The following is a 17,791-nucleotide window of genomic DNA, read 5'->3' on the forward strand; positions in this document are numbered from 1 at the left end:
ATCCTCAGCACCACATAAAAATAAGCAAATAAAGATATTGTGTCCACGTACAACTAAAAAAAATATTTAAAAAAATTAACAAAGCACTACAATCATCCATGTAGAGTAACACATTCTTGAAAGATTGGCTGCCCACTAAGCAATTTTAAAGGCTAATTTTAGAGTGAAGTAGTAGATGGTTATCTCCTGACTTTATCACTTTATTTACTCAGCAAGAAGTCTAGGTAAGAAGATAATAAACTGATAAGTTAATTTCTTAGGACGTGCATTTATATTAACTATACTGACAATGCCAGTAATGAAAATATAATACAATTCAAGTTATACTTAATTATATCCTATCTTTTCTCCAAGATGTTTAAATCCACAAGTGCCATACAAGACCCTTAAAGAAATTTACTTTGGAAGTGCTTTTTACACCTTTGGTTTTGTTTTGCTCTTCCTAAACAGAGACAATTAGGACAGAAATAATGAAAGCACTATCAAGGCATTATCCTCTTTGTTACTCTTATGTCAAAGACCAAAAAAGAGAGATGAGAATTTTCTACTATCCAGAAGAGGAGATGTCTAGCAACTGATTTAAAAATTAATAAAAATGCAATGAAGCTTTTATTGAGGGGTGAATCTGTGCAGGGACACCAAGTAACCATAAAAACCACAAGGCAGGATCAAACACAGGATTTAAATCAGCTGAGAAGAAAATGGAGTACAAATAAATTGATTGTGGGTAACACCTGTGTTGTCCTAGCAGGATACTGTCTCGCACCCCTCGTGTCCTGGCAATCCCAGGAAACAAAGTCCCCTTGGCAGACTGGCCTGGCCTCCAAAAAGTCATTTACCAAGTTACATAGGCTGTTCATCTGTGGGTGACTAGAGAGTAAATCTTTCAGAACTAAGGGAGAATTAATAATACTCGCTTACCTTTTGAAAATGAGGTCTGAAAACGAACAGCTGGATAACATTTGTTAAATTATGACTCAGTTCACTAACTGCTGTGCTAGAGGTTCTATGAGCCAATTAACTTGTGAAGTCATGTAACTGATTTTGAGTTCACTGAACAATGCTTAGGCTTTATGACTTTTTTTTTTAAAGAAATTAGTTGTATTTGAATGTGATCACTCTCACTTTATGAATTTGAGGTAAAAAAAAATACAAATGTGAAATATCAGAACCCTAACATTTATTTTACTTGGACAGTAGATGATTAAAGCAAAATTTACGAGACAAAACAGCTCATGGTTAAATAAAATCTATGAAAACAGCACTCAAAACACCTCAAAACATACTATGAGAGAAATAAAGAGTTTTAGATATTACTTTTTTAAAATAATCATCTTTCTAGAATAGAGCAGAAATGCTAAATAGATGTGACTAACTGAAACTCCATATGTATAGTCATAACATCAATTAATAAATAGCTTTGGTATCAGTGGAATTCTTGTCTTTTGCTTATATCATATACAAAAATTTCATCTACTAGATACACCTCTATGCATTTCTTCTCCTGGAACAAAATAAAAATCAATGCATACCTTTTCCCAGTGAACAATTTCCCAAGCACCATTTCTCAAAACTGGAAAGAGAAAAGGTGACATTTTTAAGAACATTTTTCACTACCTAAGAAAAGGCTACTTATGATGAAACAGTCATTCAAATGAACAGCTTCAAATTAAATAGCTAGTAGCAATTTTACAGGTTTAAAAACTAATTAGGATAATAAGGATATGTAAAATTATGGAAAGAAACACAAACTTCTAATGTCAATTTCAGCTGGCACAATGACCTGTTGTTAATGGAGGGCCATCTCGTGAGAGTCACAAAACTTTCCTTCAGCCCAAAGAGAAAGTACTACATTGAGCTGGGCTGAAGGAGAAAGCCAGAGAAAACGTGCAAAAGGGAGGGACACATTTCAGATGTTACAACAGCAGCAATGCTTAAAAAAAAAAAAAAAAAAAAAGAGTCACAAGCAGGTAAGTAATGGATTTTTTTGGGGGGTGGGGGTGGGGCATGTACCAGGGACTGAACTCAGGGGCACTCGACCAGCCCATTCACCACCATCTCAACTTCTAACTTAACTCACTAACTTCTACATAACTTCCAGATCTTGATTTGAACGCCACTTTCTCAGGGGACCTTTTGTGGACACCAGTTGTTTGCCCTACCCCCAAGTCTAAATGGGCCCCCATGTACTTTGCCTTCTGAGCATTTACTCCAGATTTTCTATACATTTAGTGGGGAGAGGATTACTTAATGGCTGGTGGCTCCCCGACACCATACATTTCACGACAACAGGGAGCTGCTCTGCTCTGCTCACGCTCATTCCCATTGGCACCACACAGCAACACAAAGGCGCTCAGCGAGAGCACTTGCTAGATGGAATGCTGGACTCGCTAATATGCCTGTGTGTTTGAGACCATATGAAACCAAGCCATGGAAATAGCAACGTAGATTTACTAAGGATAAAACTCCTCTCCCTAGTAGATCTCATGTTAAAAACAACATGCAGATGGCTTTGAACACACAGCAGTAGAGGCAAACGCTTTGGCAATTCCTAGAAGAGTTCATCACAAAGCTACCACAGGCCCAGAAATTCCACTCCTAAGCATATACCTGAGAGCCTTGAAAACATGTTTCATATAAAATTGTACAGGAATGTTCAGTGCAGCAGTTCTCACAATAGCCTCAAAGTGGAAACAACCCAAATGTCCATCAACTGATTAACAGATAAGCAAATAGATCCATTCAGTGGAACCTTATTTAGCCAGAAAGAGGATGAAGTGCTGACAGCACAACATGGATGAAGCCTGAAGACAGGCTGAGTGACAGAAGACAGACACGAAGGGCCACCCATCACATGATCTCACTGATAGAAAACATCCAGACCAGACGAATCCGTGGAGACAGAAGGCAGATTAGTGGTTGTCAGGGCCTCCAGGAAGGTGAGGCTAGAAACTGACGGGCTCTGTGTAGTGAAAATGTTCTGCAGTTAGGCAGTGGTGATGGGCACATAATCTTGTGAATGCACCAGAGGCCACTGAACTTCATGATTTAACATGGTGAACTTTATGGTTTGTGAGTTTTGACTGAATGAAAAAATAGCTATAAAAAGATGCCGATGGACTATTTAAACATTTGTTTAAAATAGACTTCTCAGTTTTATAAGTTGCTAAGATTTCCCATACTGTGCAAGCAGTTGCACGTGGTTACGTAACCATGAGGTACACGAACATGCTCCAGTCACTGATGCCAGCTCAGGGCCACCCCTTCTAGCTCTGCCATCGAAACTCATCCTCTATGCTGCCACTTCACAGATGTTGGCTAGTTCACATCTAAAAATAGCCCTGACCTACTCATTGGTTCCACTCAACAGGACAGAAGTGTCACAACAGGCTTCTCAGACCCAACAGACAGAGCTTACAAGGAGTCTTCGCTCTACTCTGCATGGTGGATGCCAGTGGCACCTTTCACGGAAGACCACTGAGTGTGGTTCTCCGGACCTGCTTCCCAACTCTATCTTCTGAATCTGCTCTTTTCCTCTCAGCCTCACACTGATCAGTTCTTCCTCCACTTTTTAATCTGTTTGCCTCCTTCCTACCTGACCTTTCTCAGATCTCTGCCTCCACCCAAACAGTACATTCTACTCTCCACACAAATATTTCCATCAATCCATTATTAGAGAGAGAAACTGGAAAAAACTTAGCCTCCTGCAAAAATTTACATCTAAGAAACTTTTAAATATATAATCAGTCTGTGATGCTTTCTATCAAACTACAAAATCAACACGTGTCCAACAGTATGACAGAGGGACAGAAAGGAAAAGCTGACAGACTCTCTTCATCTCATTGCCACGTTCTCAAGATTAGGAGTGCCAATAGATGCACCATTCCCCAGATAATGGTGGTCAGGCTTGCTTTTTTCCCATTCACTTTTGAATTTTATTTCTCTGCAACTTGTTTTTTCCCCTTAACATGTAATACTTTAAGGACAAACTAGAGAGACTTAACTCATTTTTTGACTTCACTCAATCATACTGCATGGTATAGATGTGTCAATGGCAATGGGTTGGAAAACTGAATGGACTCACGGGACTCCACAGGATGTATTCACAAAAGGCTCTCATGGAGGTAAAAAGATGTGTGTACAGAAGAAAAGTGGAAGTCCAGAAAAGTACTGGGGACCTAAGAAACTTCTAGGCACAGCCCACCAGGGTCCTTCTCATTTACCTAAGACATACATTTTGAACTTCCAGGACATGTACAAGAGATAATTTCAGGGAAGCCTGAGCAAAAGTTTCCAGCAGGGTCTCTAGTCAACTAGTCAAGCCAAACTGTATGACTGTTTAAGCCAGGTACACCATCAATCAATATACATCCTTAAACTAAGCAGAAAAGCTAGTCTTGGCTCTTCCAGGGGAGTTTCAAACCTTAAACAGCACATTATAAATCTCCGGCTAGTCTGTCTTATCCTTATTGTGGTCAAGGTTCAGCATGTGACTTCCAGGTACCCCCGAGACAATAGCTGTATCATAGGTCATTCAACTATTCTCTTGATGAAATTCTGGTTTTCTCCTTTTTTCCTACCACCACAAAGAACACTGAAATATATTTACATGATTCTATCTTATAAGAGTAAATCCTGTAAGAAGCATTGCTGGCTCCAGAGTATTTTTGTTGATACTTTTATCAGATATAGACTACTTCTTTAGGAATCTACAGCAATTTCTCTCTCACCAGCAACATACCAAGTTTCACTGACTATAGAACCAGATATGTACAATCACTTGGATTTTGTCAATCTGATGAGTATTTGGTATTAACACTGGAGCCTGCAGTGGCTTGGATTAATGAAGGTATATATCACCTTTAGGTCCCTCTGCTGAGACCTAAATAGAATCACTTTTTTTTTTAAAGTACTTGTTCTCTGGGTCTGTAGGACCTGTGTTGCTCAGAAGCTTGTTATAAATGAAGAGGTGTTTCTAATCCACCGCCCCCTCCACCCCACACCATTAATTTTGTTCTTGAAATACAAAAACCAAACTCAGTAACCAAGAAAGGAAGTACACAGCTTCTCCAGACTTGACCTTAGACCAATTTTAGGATACAGAGAGCAGTACAGGATTCCAGTGAAGTTAAAAATCAGCTCACAATATATAGTGTCTGCACAAGACTTAAACACTGGCCAAGGACATACATCAATGCCAGGAGTCACTGTTATCTTTCTTTTGGAATCGGTTCCTAAGCATCCAATTCTTTTTTTTTTCCCTTTCTCCCTTTTCTTTTTTTTTTTTTTTTATTGGTTGTTCAAAACATTACAAAGCTCATGACATATCATCTTCCATACATTTGATTCAAGTGGGTTATGAACTCCCCTTTTTTACCCCAAATACAAGTTGCAGAATCACATTGGTTACACATCCACATTTTTACATAATACCATATTAATGACTGTTGTATTCTGCTACCTTTCCTATCCCCTACTATCCCCCTTCCCATTCCCTCTCATTTTCCCTCTCTATCCCATCTGCTGTTGTTTAATTCTCTCCCTTGTTTTTTTCCCCTTTCCCCTCACAAACTCTTATACGTAATTTTCCAATTCTTAGAACAATGACAATAAACATCATCCCGTGTAATCTGCTGGCAACTGAAATAGCAACCTAGTTTATTTTTAACCAGTGACCTCCTGTGACCCAGTTCCAGCTAGTGTCAAGGAAGCAGGGAACAATGCTGGGTCCTTTGCTGAGACTTGCTTTCTTGGGACAAAAGTTCATGGAGCTTCTACTCTGCTTCTGGAGGAAATGATGAAGGATGCTGGTGAAGGGGAACTGGAATGTGTGGGGACAGAATGGCCTGTCTAGGTGCTTTGGCAGCTCATGCTTTTAAATGCAAAAACTCCCCCACCACTCCCCAGTTGCATCCAAACACACCTGCTTTAGTTTCCACACAGCCAAATTAGTCTGACAGAATGCCTGTGAGGGCTCAGACATTCAACAAATACCTCAAAGAGAATCTGTTTTTACTTAGCAGAATACTAGTTGGCAGCTTTGTTGTAATGGGTTTCTTTTGTGAAGTGAAAACATTCTGTTAGAGTACCTTGGGCATTCTGTTAGAGTACCTCTCAATCAAAAGCCCTGGATGAAGTGGCCCTCTCAGTACTCAATCCAACACTGCCAGGTGCAGGTGCTCATTTACATTCTCAGAGAGTGTCACAGCCCAAGTCTCTAGGCAAAATGGTCTGTCACTAGGGACATCACCCAAAGTGCAACAGGTCTCGGGCAACAGGTCACTTTTTAAGTGGGAAAGGAGAGGCAAGTTATTCAAAAGGATGTCCCAGAGAGCAGAAAAACTACAAGAGGAATAGTGTGCTCCAATCCTGCCTAGAGTCGGCATTTGAGAGGAATTTTACATCACAGGAGAGTACAGCTGAGACTATGATTTTGATCCGAGCAAAGAAAGAAAACCCATATATCCATATAAACCATTCATTAAAGAGAATCTTACTTCCAAAGATAGTTTGAAGGTAAGAGCCTCACTGTGCCACAAATTGACATTGCACAAGACTGTCTTGTGTAAACTTGTCTATAAAGGTCAGATTAAATCACTAGGAGCTTGGCTGAATCATTGTCATCTACTGACACAAAGAACAAAGGGGAATTTCCTGAATTCCTCTCTCTTGACTCTGTTTTTCATGTCGGTATTAAATCAGTTGATATTCCTTTGAACTCGTCTATAAAACTTTTACAAAGGCCCCAAAGTGTGGGCCCTCACCAGTACCACCAGCATCCGTGAACATTTCTTAAGAATGAAATTCTGGGGCCCCATTCGAGGCCTGAAGAAATTCTAGGGTGACTCCCAGGAATAGTCGATGTTTTAATGAACCCTCCTGGGCATTGTGAGGCACGTTCAAGCTTAAGAACCAGTGACTCACAAGAAGAATACGGATGTATATATATGTAAGTCATCAATCATTCACTTTTTCCTTCACTTAACTGAAAAATATCTTGAAAGAAAAAGCTCCCCCATGGCCTCACTAATCAATCATTCAACAATTCCTTACAATGTGGGTTTAGTTTTTATAGCTCAACTCCTCTTCAGTTAAGAACTGGAGCTCTGGTTAAGAACAGTAATGCTCTGTCTTCTTCATGCTGATTTAACAGGTGTAGAGTGCTGCTCCTCTCAATTGCAGCATCTGGTGCTGGGCAGGGCTCCCCCTCTGCCTCTCATCCCCCCATATCTAGTCTCTGCATTTCCTCTATCTTCTTGTCATCACCACCCTCCAACTGAGGAGTCCAGTTAATCAACTCTCTAGCCAGTTTCTCTCCTAATCAATCCAAAATCAGTCTCTCTGCCCGATCCCAGCCCCACAGAGCCATCAGATTCTTCTTTAAACGTCCACTGGGAGCCTTTCCATACCCTTCATTTATTCCCTACATAGTTCTCACCCTGATTTTCAAAAGTCTCCTAAATATGACCCTAACTTGCCTCCGCACCCCTCCTGCCCCTGACACGTGTCTATGCTTTTTATCAAAATGCATCATTTGTGCTTCTCTGACTCAGCTCATGTCTTCCCACCTCCACTGTAGTCCCTCCTCCTGGGTCACCCATGCTACCACCCAGTCTCTCTGTGTACTGGAATTCTACTCGTCCTTCATGAACCTCTCAAATGATACTTCTGAATCCCACCTCTCTCATTTAGTCCTTATTACTTCTTCTGCCTTGTAGATCAGACTTCATCTTCTCTTCCATAATTCTAATTTCCTGTAGGTCAAGAATGAAGCCTTGCTCCCCTCTGCATTTTCTGCAGAGTCTTATACAAGGAAAATGTTCAATAAAGACTTACTGAAGTGAAATAACAAATGTTCTACCTTGGACTCACATCTGTTTTTTTCCCCAAGAAATCTGGACATGCAATTTATTTGGGCTTGGCAAAAAAACACATGGGAGGAAAGTACCCATGAAGGTGGAATGACTTGTTTAAATAAAAAACAGAAGACAAAGTGAGTGAGATATGTACAAGCAGGAAAAGAAGCTAAGAGCAGGGTCAAAAGCCAAGCCTGAGTCCAGTCTCTCTCTCTTGAACTATGTTCCCAAATTTCCTCAGTGGATTTTGCTCCTGTGTGCAACTTTTGTTTTTAGGACAAATGAAACACAAGCTGGGGCTATATTTCTCCACAAATACATACTTCCTCCCTGCCCACAGCTTCCACAGCTATTGTTGAAAATATCTAACGAGTTCAATTTATATAATCCTGACAGATACGTGATATTTGTGAGGCACATTAATAGCATTTTAGATGTTCGAAATTATTTAGGCTATATGTTTGATTTTTAACCCTGAACATCATGGAAATTGTAACTGCTAAGAAGTATTCATGGGTAAGTTGATACACATGCAGCAGAACACCTGTTCAGGCCCATTGGATGGTTCTCATGGGCGGGGGGGAACCTCCAGGGAGAAAAACACCAGCACTCTTGTTTCATTAGGTCACGAAAGTGGTGCCATGTTAAGTTCCTTAGCATGACATACCCTTTTGTACAGCACAGAAACTGACCTAAGCTAGACGGACTCTGCCCTGCTTTAGCCCTAATACCCTAAAACACATGCAATTTACACCACCTCAATGCTTTTTCCATAAAAAAAGGGAACTGGATTCTAGGGTTTCCAGTGGAAGATAAGCAACCAGGTGTCCTTCAGGCAAGTAGCCTTGTTAGTGGCTGTCAGCCATCTCCAATTCTACCCCAGGCAAGCTCTGGGGAGGAACTCAGGGTGAGAGGAGAAGACTGGTTATTTTAAGCTACGTGCTTCATGTAAAAGAATTTCATGTTGACTTTTCTAAAAAATATATATTAAATAATGGAACAAAATTTCATTATTAAGATTTATTCTAGCATATTGCCTACTATCATAATAAAACAATGCATTAATCTAATCATAGTAATGGTACACCACCTTTTTAAAAATATTTTTTAGTTATACATGGCAGTAGAGTGCTTTTTGACATATTATACATCCATGAGTATGAATTATTCTAATTAGGATCCCATTCTTTTGGCTGTACATGATGTGGAGTTGTTTCCCTGGTCCATTCCTTCAACTACAGCATCAAACCAGGTAATGAAAGGGCTGCTGTATCTCCCACTCCTTCCCACATGCAGAATGTACACACAGCAACTTCTGGGAGTACATCCACACATGGGGTTTTTAAAAGTACATCTATTCATTAAATTTCCCCCAAATACCCTAGTCTACAAATGAGCTCCGTTCTTTCCCAAGCCTCTATGTTATGATTTTAGGAGAAACTATCATTTCACTTCAAATATTAGCATACTGGTCCTCACACCATTTCATAGAACAATGAGAGCATAGTTACACAATTTAAAAAAGAAGAACTAGTTCAACCACCACTACAATAAATTCATTTGGGGTCTGGCTTCAATTTACATATTATAATAACAATTATAAACTTATAATTTACAAATGTCTACAGAGATAAATTGGGCAAAACAACCCAATTTAGGGTAAACAGCAAGAGATTGCCTCCTGTGCGTGTAGATACATGGAAGACAGTATGTCAGAAGCTGAGTTCAGATCCTGAGGGAGGAAATCAGAGAAAATGAAGGTAAGTCCAGATGCAAGGAAAACCAGGCACTCTGGATATTTCAGAGCTCCTGGGCTCTGTGATATGGAAATGATGAGTGGACACAGCACTGTATTCACAGGGGGCAAAGCAAGCGCGAATGGTGATGTGATGACTTTGAGAGAGAAGGCAAAGAAGCAGCAAGAACTTCTGCCATATTAGTATTTATCAGTGCCTGTGAAACAGTCTGGACACAGTGTTATGAAGATGCTGCTTTTCATCCTGTTCCCAGTCCAGATGATTAGTTTTCAAGAAGGCTCCTTACATTTCTAGTTTCTGTTCTTCCTTTGTTGTCCCCATTTAAATATCTCTCTGGACACTTGTTTATCAGCTCTATACATACAGAGCACCTGCTAAGAAAGCACCCTAAGCTGGGAGGTACTGGAAACACAATGGTGAGTAAGAGGCTGGCCCTGAACTCTGTGGAGTTCCTGACTAGATTGCATAAACCATAACACAACAAAACAACAACAAAAACAAAACACCAGGAGCCAAGAGAAGCAGTCACAATTTTTGGTAAGAGTGGACCACAAAACTCAAGGCTCACTCACATCCTTGGACTTCTGAGCATCAATCCGTACTCTGCCTTCCCTTGCCAACAAGGTTCCTGGACAGCAATCTGCAATTTTACATTTGCCTCGTCACTGAACCATCTACTTAACCAGCTTCCATATCTCCATGGCAAGAAGTGTTTTCCTTCAAAACAGGTATTGAGGATAAGGTCAGCCTATTTGTTAAGTTCTGAGTTAGGTTCAAACTCTGTTATTTAATTGGTAAAAATAAGGTGTTAGACAGGAACCAGTCTGCACTTAAGTGGTTGAAAATGTTGAAAATACAAACTGATATTTATGAAGGCTCTAGGGAATGAGAGAAGAAGAAAAAATACGCTTCAGGGCCTCAATGAAAAATAAGGGGAGAGAGTAGTCATCTCTGTATTCGAAAACTCTGAAGGGTTCATATTTGAATCTGAGGGAAAGATGTCCTCTTACATATTATGTGGTCTTGGTAAACATTTATAAAATGAAAATTTAAGTTTAATATTTAAATCTCTGTCAAAAATTAATTACCTGTCATGAATATCCTTCTTCCTACTCCTACACATCCACTAGTGCCTCAATTCAGGAAAGTAAATTGAATTTCGTTCTGGTCTAATGATAACAGATGGCTTCAGTATTCAGCAATTTGAATTATCTGACAGGAAACAGTACCCTATTCAAACATTTTGTTACCTATCTTACTGCCAAGCAAGAAAACCACCAATTCTGAAACTAGGCAGAGAGAGAGAGGAGAGAAGAGAGAGGAGGGGGAGGGGAGCAGGAAGGGAAGAGGAGGAGGGAGGGGAGGGGAGGGACAAAGAGAAGAAAAGGAAATAAAACCAAAGAGGCCAATCCCTTGGAAAATAACTTCAAGAATCAAGCCGTAATTTCTTGGGTATGGGATTTCCTAGTATTATGCTGACTAAAATGGTTTTTATACCTGAGTCTTAATATTTTATTTTTGAAATGGTTTTATACACACTTAAAATCCTTCCCTCTTACTTGCCTATTCTTCATTTCAGCCGCAGAACTAATCCCATTAATCCATGAAGGGGATTGATGAACCAACAGTGATAACCAAGAAACAGAATGTTTTCTCTGAAGGGAGTAGCAATACAAGCTGTGGTCACCTAAAAATCACCATAGCTACAGCCACTGTTCTTCCACTGTACCACAGGGGCTTCTTGGGCCACTACCTGAAAACAAACAACTGCCGGTCACTGAAGAGAAGAGTCTCTGTTACAGAACACATGATGGAGTAGAAAATATTTACATAGGTCTGTTTCAAAACCTGTACTGAGTATTCGAGCATCAGGGCAAGAAATGCAAAAACTTCACATTGCCAAAAATACCAATACTTGAAACATCTGAATTTTTCCCCCTTCAACTGCTATAATTGTCCCTTCACACCTAAACTCCTGGAATAGCTTTGTCTCCAGGCTTCTAATAAACTGGGTTATGATTTGGATATGAGGGGTTTCCCGTAAAGCTCAGGTGTTAGATGATGCAGGAATGTTGAGAGGGAAAATGATTAGGTTATGAGAGACGTAATGTCATTTGCCGGATTAATAATATGAATGGATTACTGGGTGGCAACTTTAGGTGAGTGGGATGTGGCTGAAGAAAGTAGGTCACTGGGGATGCTCTCCAGGATTACATTTTGTCCTAGTTCCTCCCTACCCTCCTGCTTCCTGATTGCCATATGCTGAGCAGCTTTTCCCCGCCATGGCCTTCTGCCATCATGTTCTGCCCCACCTTAATTCCACAGCATTGGGACTGAATTGGCTGTACGTGGACTGAACCTCCAAAACTGTGAGCCCCAAATAAATTTTTCCTCCTTTATGTTGTTCTTTCACATATTTTGGTCGTAGCAATACAAAGTTGACTGACACAGTCCCCTACTCTGATTCCTTCGGCTCTCCATCCTGAAACCTGTCTGTTCATTCCCTTTTGACTCATAAACCTTCATTAGCTACTTAGTATATATATATATATAAAGTCAGAATCTCCTTGGCTTGGCACTCAAGGTCCCATAAAGTTTGGCCCCAGCCTACCTTTATAAATCATGTGTTTGTTCTGTCTGATACAAATCTCCTTTCCACACAGTTCAAGAAAGCAATCCAACAGCCTTCTTTCTATTCAGGACAACTTTACCTCCCCTTTCCTACTCAACCTAGGTGCAAAATTGACTTCCCTAGTCTCTCTGCTCATCTACAATCCCTTCCAAATTCAAGATCTAGCTGAAGAAGCTCTACAATTTTTTTCTCCTTTTGAATTTCTATAGCATTGGACATGGAAAACATCATTTGCCACAAAGATGTAGTAAGGCAATGAGACCATGCATCTGAACCCTTCATCTTCCATAGAAATCCTCTCATATCTTGTACTTTTATTTGTTTATTCACATACTTATCTCTACAAATGGGCTGTCAGCTCTTCGAATTTAAAATCCCTATTTATTGTTTTTTGTATATCTTATAATAAATAAAATTCAGTAAACACTCTGCAAATTTTTAGATTAATAGATGCACCTTCCTTACGTGTACAAAAAACAATCATCAGAAAAGGCAACAATGTTGGGAAATGATGAGAAAGAAGCAGAGCATTTTAACAGGGCCTCATAAAAATAATGGCAACCAAATAATGTTGGCAAACTTAGCTGATCTTTAACACATCAGAGAAATTCAAAGAGAAACAAAACTCTCAGAGGGGGCAAGCTGAGGGATGGCATAAGGTGTCTGCTTTGCAAGTTCCTGGGTTTTGTTTTGTTTTGAAACCGAGCACATGACAGTCTTTTTGCTTATGCTGAAGGTCACTTTGGTTTGGGCTGCGTCAAACAGAGACCCACACCAAAAGATCCATGCCAACATTCCACACACTCCCCAGGAACTAGCCTGGTTTTAATCATTTTCTTTATTTCTGGGGCATATTTCACCTGCATATATAATATACCTCAAAGTGCTTCTCACACACTTTGCACCCAAGTAACAATACATCAGATTATTTTCTGTAACTCTTTTCTAGGGAAACATCTGTAGATCACAAACAAACAGACATTTTATAGCTTTTAACACTGTCAAAATAACTGTAGATTTTACGGACAATACTTGGGAGCACATTGCTAGGAGTCACTTAAATCCATTAAAATGCTGTCTTTCAAAAGCATTACCACTATAAATCACTCCAATACGACTTCAAGTGTCATGCTAACAAATGCCACAAAGCAAGAAGCAATCTACTCTGGAATGAAAACTTAAAGTCATAGTATTCTCCATTGAATTATATATAATTAAAGAGATTTGTAGATATTACTGAGTAGACTTGAAAAATATGAGACGACAGATGGAAAATTCCTACCTTGTGTCTGCTTCTTGTTCACCGCATTATCAGCTTTGTGTCGTTTCTAGTTTAAAAGCAAAAAGAATAATAGTGAAAAAATTAATGAGATTGATAAAGAACACCCTACCAAAAATTAAAAAAAAAAAGAGCTTTCTTTAAGTTGTGTTTCTCCAGGTTTTCATTGGTTCATCTCAATAATGGATGTCAGTGTTATCAATATGCACATCTCTGGGGGTGCACTGAAGGGAAGGAGGAGAGGGCACTCTGGAACTTTAAACCCGAAAGCATCAGTAACAGCATCATTACAAGGTGCTCCTCTACTGGCAGCACAGGTTTGAGGTCCTCAGAAGGATCTTAAATAAGCACAGAATAGACTTTTAATGTACAAGAAAAATTGGAACTGGAAGTCTGATTTAGTCTTGTGCTTAAATAACTCACTTAAAAAAAATTGCCCGGGAGAATTATCTATAATAGCTACCATTTAATAATAGTATTGTAATATTTTCAGCTTCTTATGAAATTCATTATCTAATTAAGCTGAGTACAATATCCTCTATAATTTAATGATGTGCTGATGTCTGTCAGTGACTAGAACCTAATACGTCTACCACTTTCACACAGCCTCTTTTCATCACGGATTTCCAACCTCCCCCACAACCACGTGTGACCATAATCATAGGGTCTTCTTTTCTTTTGTCCCCAAGGCACCTACAAAATTAAATGGCTAACAGGTGAGGTAATCTAAGTCCAGGCAGGTGAATTTTAAGGGTTACATCAGCCAAGGGTTTATAGCAGTGGGTAAAAAAAAAAAAAAGGAACAGAGGTCTGAGAAAAGGTGAGAATTTAAGTGGCAAGAGGAAGTTTTCTCTGGCTTCTGTTGAAACTTACAGCAAGCATTAAGCAGAACACATCAGACTCTGTTAATGCTGCAGGAAAGTGCTGAGTGTAACTAACTCTTTGCTCAAAGATCCTATCATAGGAAGCCCAAAGTCAAACTTGGCTGTGAATGACCGACTACCACAGAAGCTGGGACAAATGTAAAACAAGAGAGTTCCAAAGTTTTCCATATGAGAAAAAAAATAACAAGGTTTTTGGAATCTCAGTGCATACATGAAAACTCTCCAAGAGAAAAGTGTAGAGTGGTAGATCAGCACTCCTGAGTTCCAGCAACACCCTGGAGAAGTGGAATAATAGCTGGTTGCATAAACTTGGTTCATCCAATCAATCATTGAACTGCACAAAATGTAAACAGAGCATTCAAAACTCCTCTGTGGAAAGTGTTGAAAATTATTCTTATCAAATCCATATGCAGGAACACACTACAAGTCTTTCTCAGCATAAAATACTCACTAATAAAAGTATATTCTTGTCAACTTTTAATAGGCATATTACTGCTTCCCAAAGAAAGTCTAGTTTTCCAGAAACTAATCTTAAATTATTTCTTGAAGTTCTATTAAACTTATAGCAACAGTAGAGAATATAATTTTAAAACTACAAAAGGGTTCATTTTTGTGTGTTACTTTGTTAATAAAGATTCTAAGAATGTCAGAAAGCAATCAAAGGTAAATTTTGGTTCAAAATAACAGTCCGAGGAAAATTTAGATATTCAAAAGAGGTATAAATATTTCCAAAATAATGTACAATTGATGATAGGCAATGGTTAGACTTTCAACTGAGGGAGACAAATAAAAGCTAATTAATGAAACATTCCACTTCAAACAGGAAATTTAATCTTAGTGAAACCTAAGATGATCCTAAACATGACTTTCCACCTGCAGAGAAGTCTCACACTGGAGCATCTCTCTCTTAGCCTTCCCTCCGAGGAATAAGTTAGGATACTTATCAAGAAAGAAGTGTGTTGAATATACATAAGCATTTAGCCAGAGTCTAATCTTGTGACTACAAAGAGAAAGCATCTTACTGTGTATCATAAAGAGATCATTGTTCCTTCTAAAACTAAGAGTTTGGAAAAAAGACATTTTCTGAATTCAAATAAGTCTACTGTCTTACAACCAAAATTCATTTAAAATTAGTGAAAGATAGTGAATTATTTAACATTACTGAAAGTACGCCATTAACTGTATTAACAGTATTATGAACTTTAGAATACTCAATTTTGCAATGCTGATCTTGTTTTGTTTTCGTTTAATTCCCTCAAAAACTTTGAGAGTTCTGTTAAATCCTCTTAAGGGTAAGGAAGCTAAGGCTTAGAGAGGTCATGTAACTTGTCCAAGAAAGTGATCAGAATTCCTCTTCTGAAGCCCTTGTCTCCTGGGCATATCTTACCACATCACTGCCTAGGTTTTCCATGTGCACTCGAGGCCTTCTGGTCTCTTTGCTCATTGTTCTGGGATGGGGTTCAGTTGGTCAAGCTTACTCCCCAGCCTTCATCACTTCTCTAAGTTCTTTTCTGGCTCAACTCATTCTAAAATGGAGGTATACACCAGCCAAGACACTCGTCTGAGTCCACACCATTACACCCATTTGCCTCCTCGACACCTCTCTCTGGCAGTCTCAAAGGCATCTCAAACTGTCCACAAGGCAGCCTGGGACCTTCACCCTCAAGACTAGGTCCTTGACTCAGGCACGAACCACACACCACTTATTTTTACAAACTGGAACCCTGAGAGTTGTCCTTGCACCTTCTTCTTCCTCTTGCCCCTGCCCAACCTCTTTCTTCATTCAATAAATATTTACTAAACACTATGTGCCAGGTCTCATTAACAACTGCTAAGGACACACAAAAACACATGATCCAGAGCCCCTCCCTTCTCACAGGGCTTATACTCTACTGGCTGTAGACAGAGAGAATATGAATGAAAATAAGTAGGGTAAGTAGCATGTTGGGCAGTGATCAGTCTGGTCAAGTTTACTTTTGAATGTATAATGACTTCCTTTTATTACGTTTCACGATCTCTACAATATCACTTAGTCTAACATATTTTCATTTTTATACCAACTACTAGAATATTCTTCTAACTAGTCTTCTTGAATTTTCCTTCCAATTCATTTTTTGTTGTTTAACCAAAAGGATCTTTGAATGATGACAATACAGCTAACATTCGCTTACTGTTTACTATACACTAGGCATTATTTTAAGGACTTACTGCACATTACTTCTATAATAGCCACCTTCTATAACATCCACCTTCTCTACTGGATTATAAGCTTATCAAGGCTACTTTTAGTCACTAGCACATCACTAACTTTTGGTCCTTGCATACTACAGACTTCAAAATAAGTATCCATTTTTATAATGAATAAAGTCTACTAGTGTTTAACAAGTTGATAGTCACTACTAAGAACATTCCTTCTTTGCTATCAATTTAACAAACAACTGATCATTTCCAAAAGATTTAGCAGTTGACATGATATAACTTTTGTTTTTAAAGCTCTCCAAAAATTTAAGAGTATTTTCAAATAAGTATGCATGCCACTTGTTACTTACACATAAAAATAGGAAACTGTATTATACTAAGCTGTTAAAAGCATCAAGAGTTAAAATACATTGGGATGGATGTCTTAAGTGTCTCACTAGTAGAAAATTCTTACTATGCTTTATTCTAAAATTTTTTAAAATTTTGTTCAATAGCATATAAAGGAAGATTTACTAGACCACAAGCTCTGTCTTATTCACTGAGGTGTGAGTGGAGGACATCACTAACCTTCACAGACATTCTGTTCTCTACTTCCATGGATGGGGGGTGGTGGATAACATTCCCCTCTTCATTACCATATCACTATTTCTAATCCTGGGCTGTAAGCAGATGTGATGCACACCACTTAGGAGCCAAAACATGTAAGATGTGGGAGTTCTGCTCCCTGTCCCCTTTCCTGTTCCAATGACCACTGACATTCCACACAGCAGAACCTCCATTCAGACTGTGCTCCTGAAGAACCATCTGGAACAGGGGCACCTCCTGCCCTCCATTCTCCCAGCCACCTGCAGTGTCTTTGAGTAAGTACAAAAGATTCATGCACTAAACCTCTGATGTTTGGAACATGATTTATTACCACACAAACATTTAGCACATCCTGAAATATATCCTAATGAATGCTTGGTTTTGTTGAAATAATGCATGAATATATATGTATATATATTCATTATATTTTCTGATAAAGATAGCTTTTTGTCCAACTATCACTTATATTTTTCTCTTTCTAGAGAGTGATATTTCAAGCTTAAACTTTTAAACACTACAAACTTCTTATTAAATATTCTTACAGGTAAATTTCAGTTAATATATTAACACCTATTTCACTAAAAAGTACCTCCTATGCC

General features: G+C 38.9%; 1 protein-coding gene across 4 annotated transcripts in view; it reads right to left on the minus strand.

Moving 5' to 3' along the window:
- The window catches only part of ATP8A1 (ATPase phospholipid transporting 8A1), a 221,418-nt gene that overhangs the window by 170,353 nt on the left and 33,274 nt on the right, over window positions 1–17,791 (minus strand). For all 4 annotated transcript variants that reach the window (XM_081303539.1, XM_081303538.1, XM_081303536.1 and 1 more), the window contains exons 5-6: window positions 13,528–13,573; window positions 1,533–1,573 (exon numbers count right to left, since the gene is read on the minus strand). In XM_081303539.1, the coding sequence (XP_081159665.1) occupies window positions 1,533–1,573; window positions 13,528–13,573 (87 nt within the window). The remainder of the gene's footprint in view (window positions 1–1,532; window positions 1,574–13,527; window positions 13,574–17,791) is intronic.

The sequence above is a fragment of the Spermophilus citellus genome (assembly GCF_964194105.1).
Source record: "Spermophilus citellus genome assembly, chromosome: 8".
In the NCBI taxonomy this organism is placed as follows: Eukaryota; Metazoa; Chordata; class Mammalia; order Rodentia; family Sciuridae; genus Spermophilus; species Spermophilus citellus.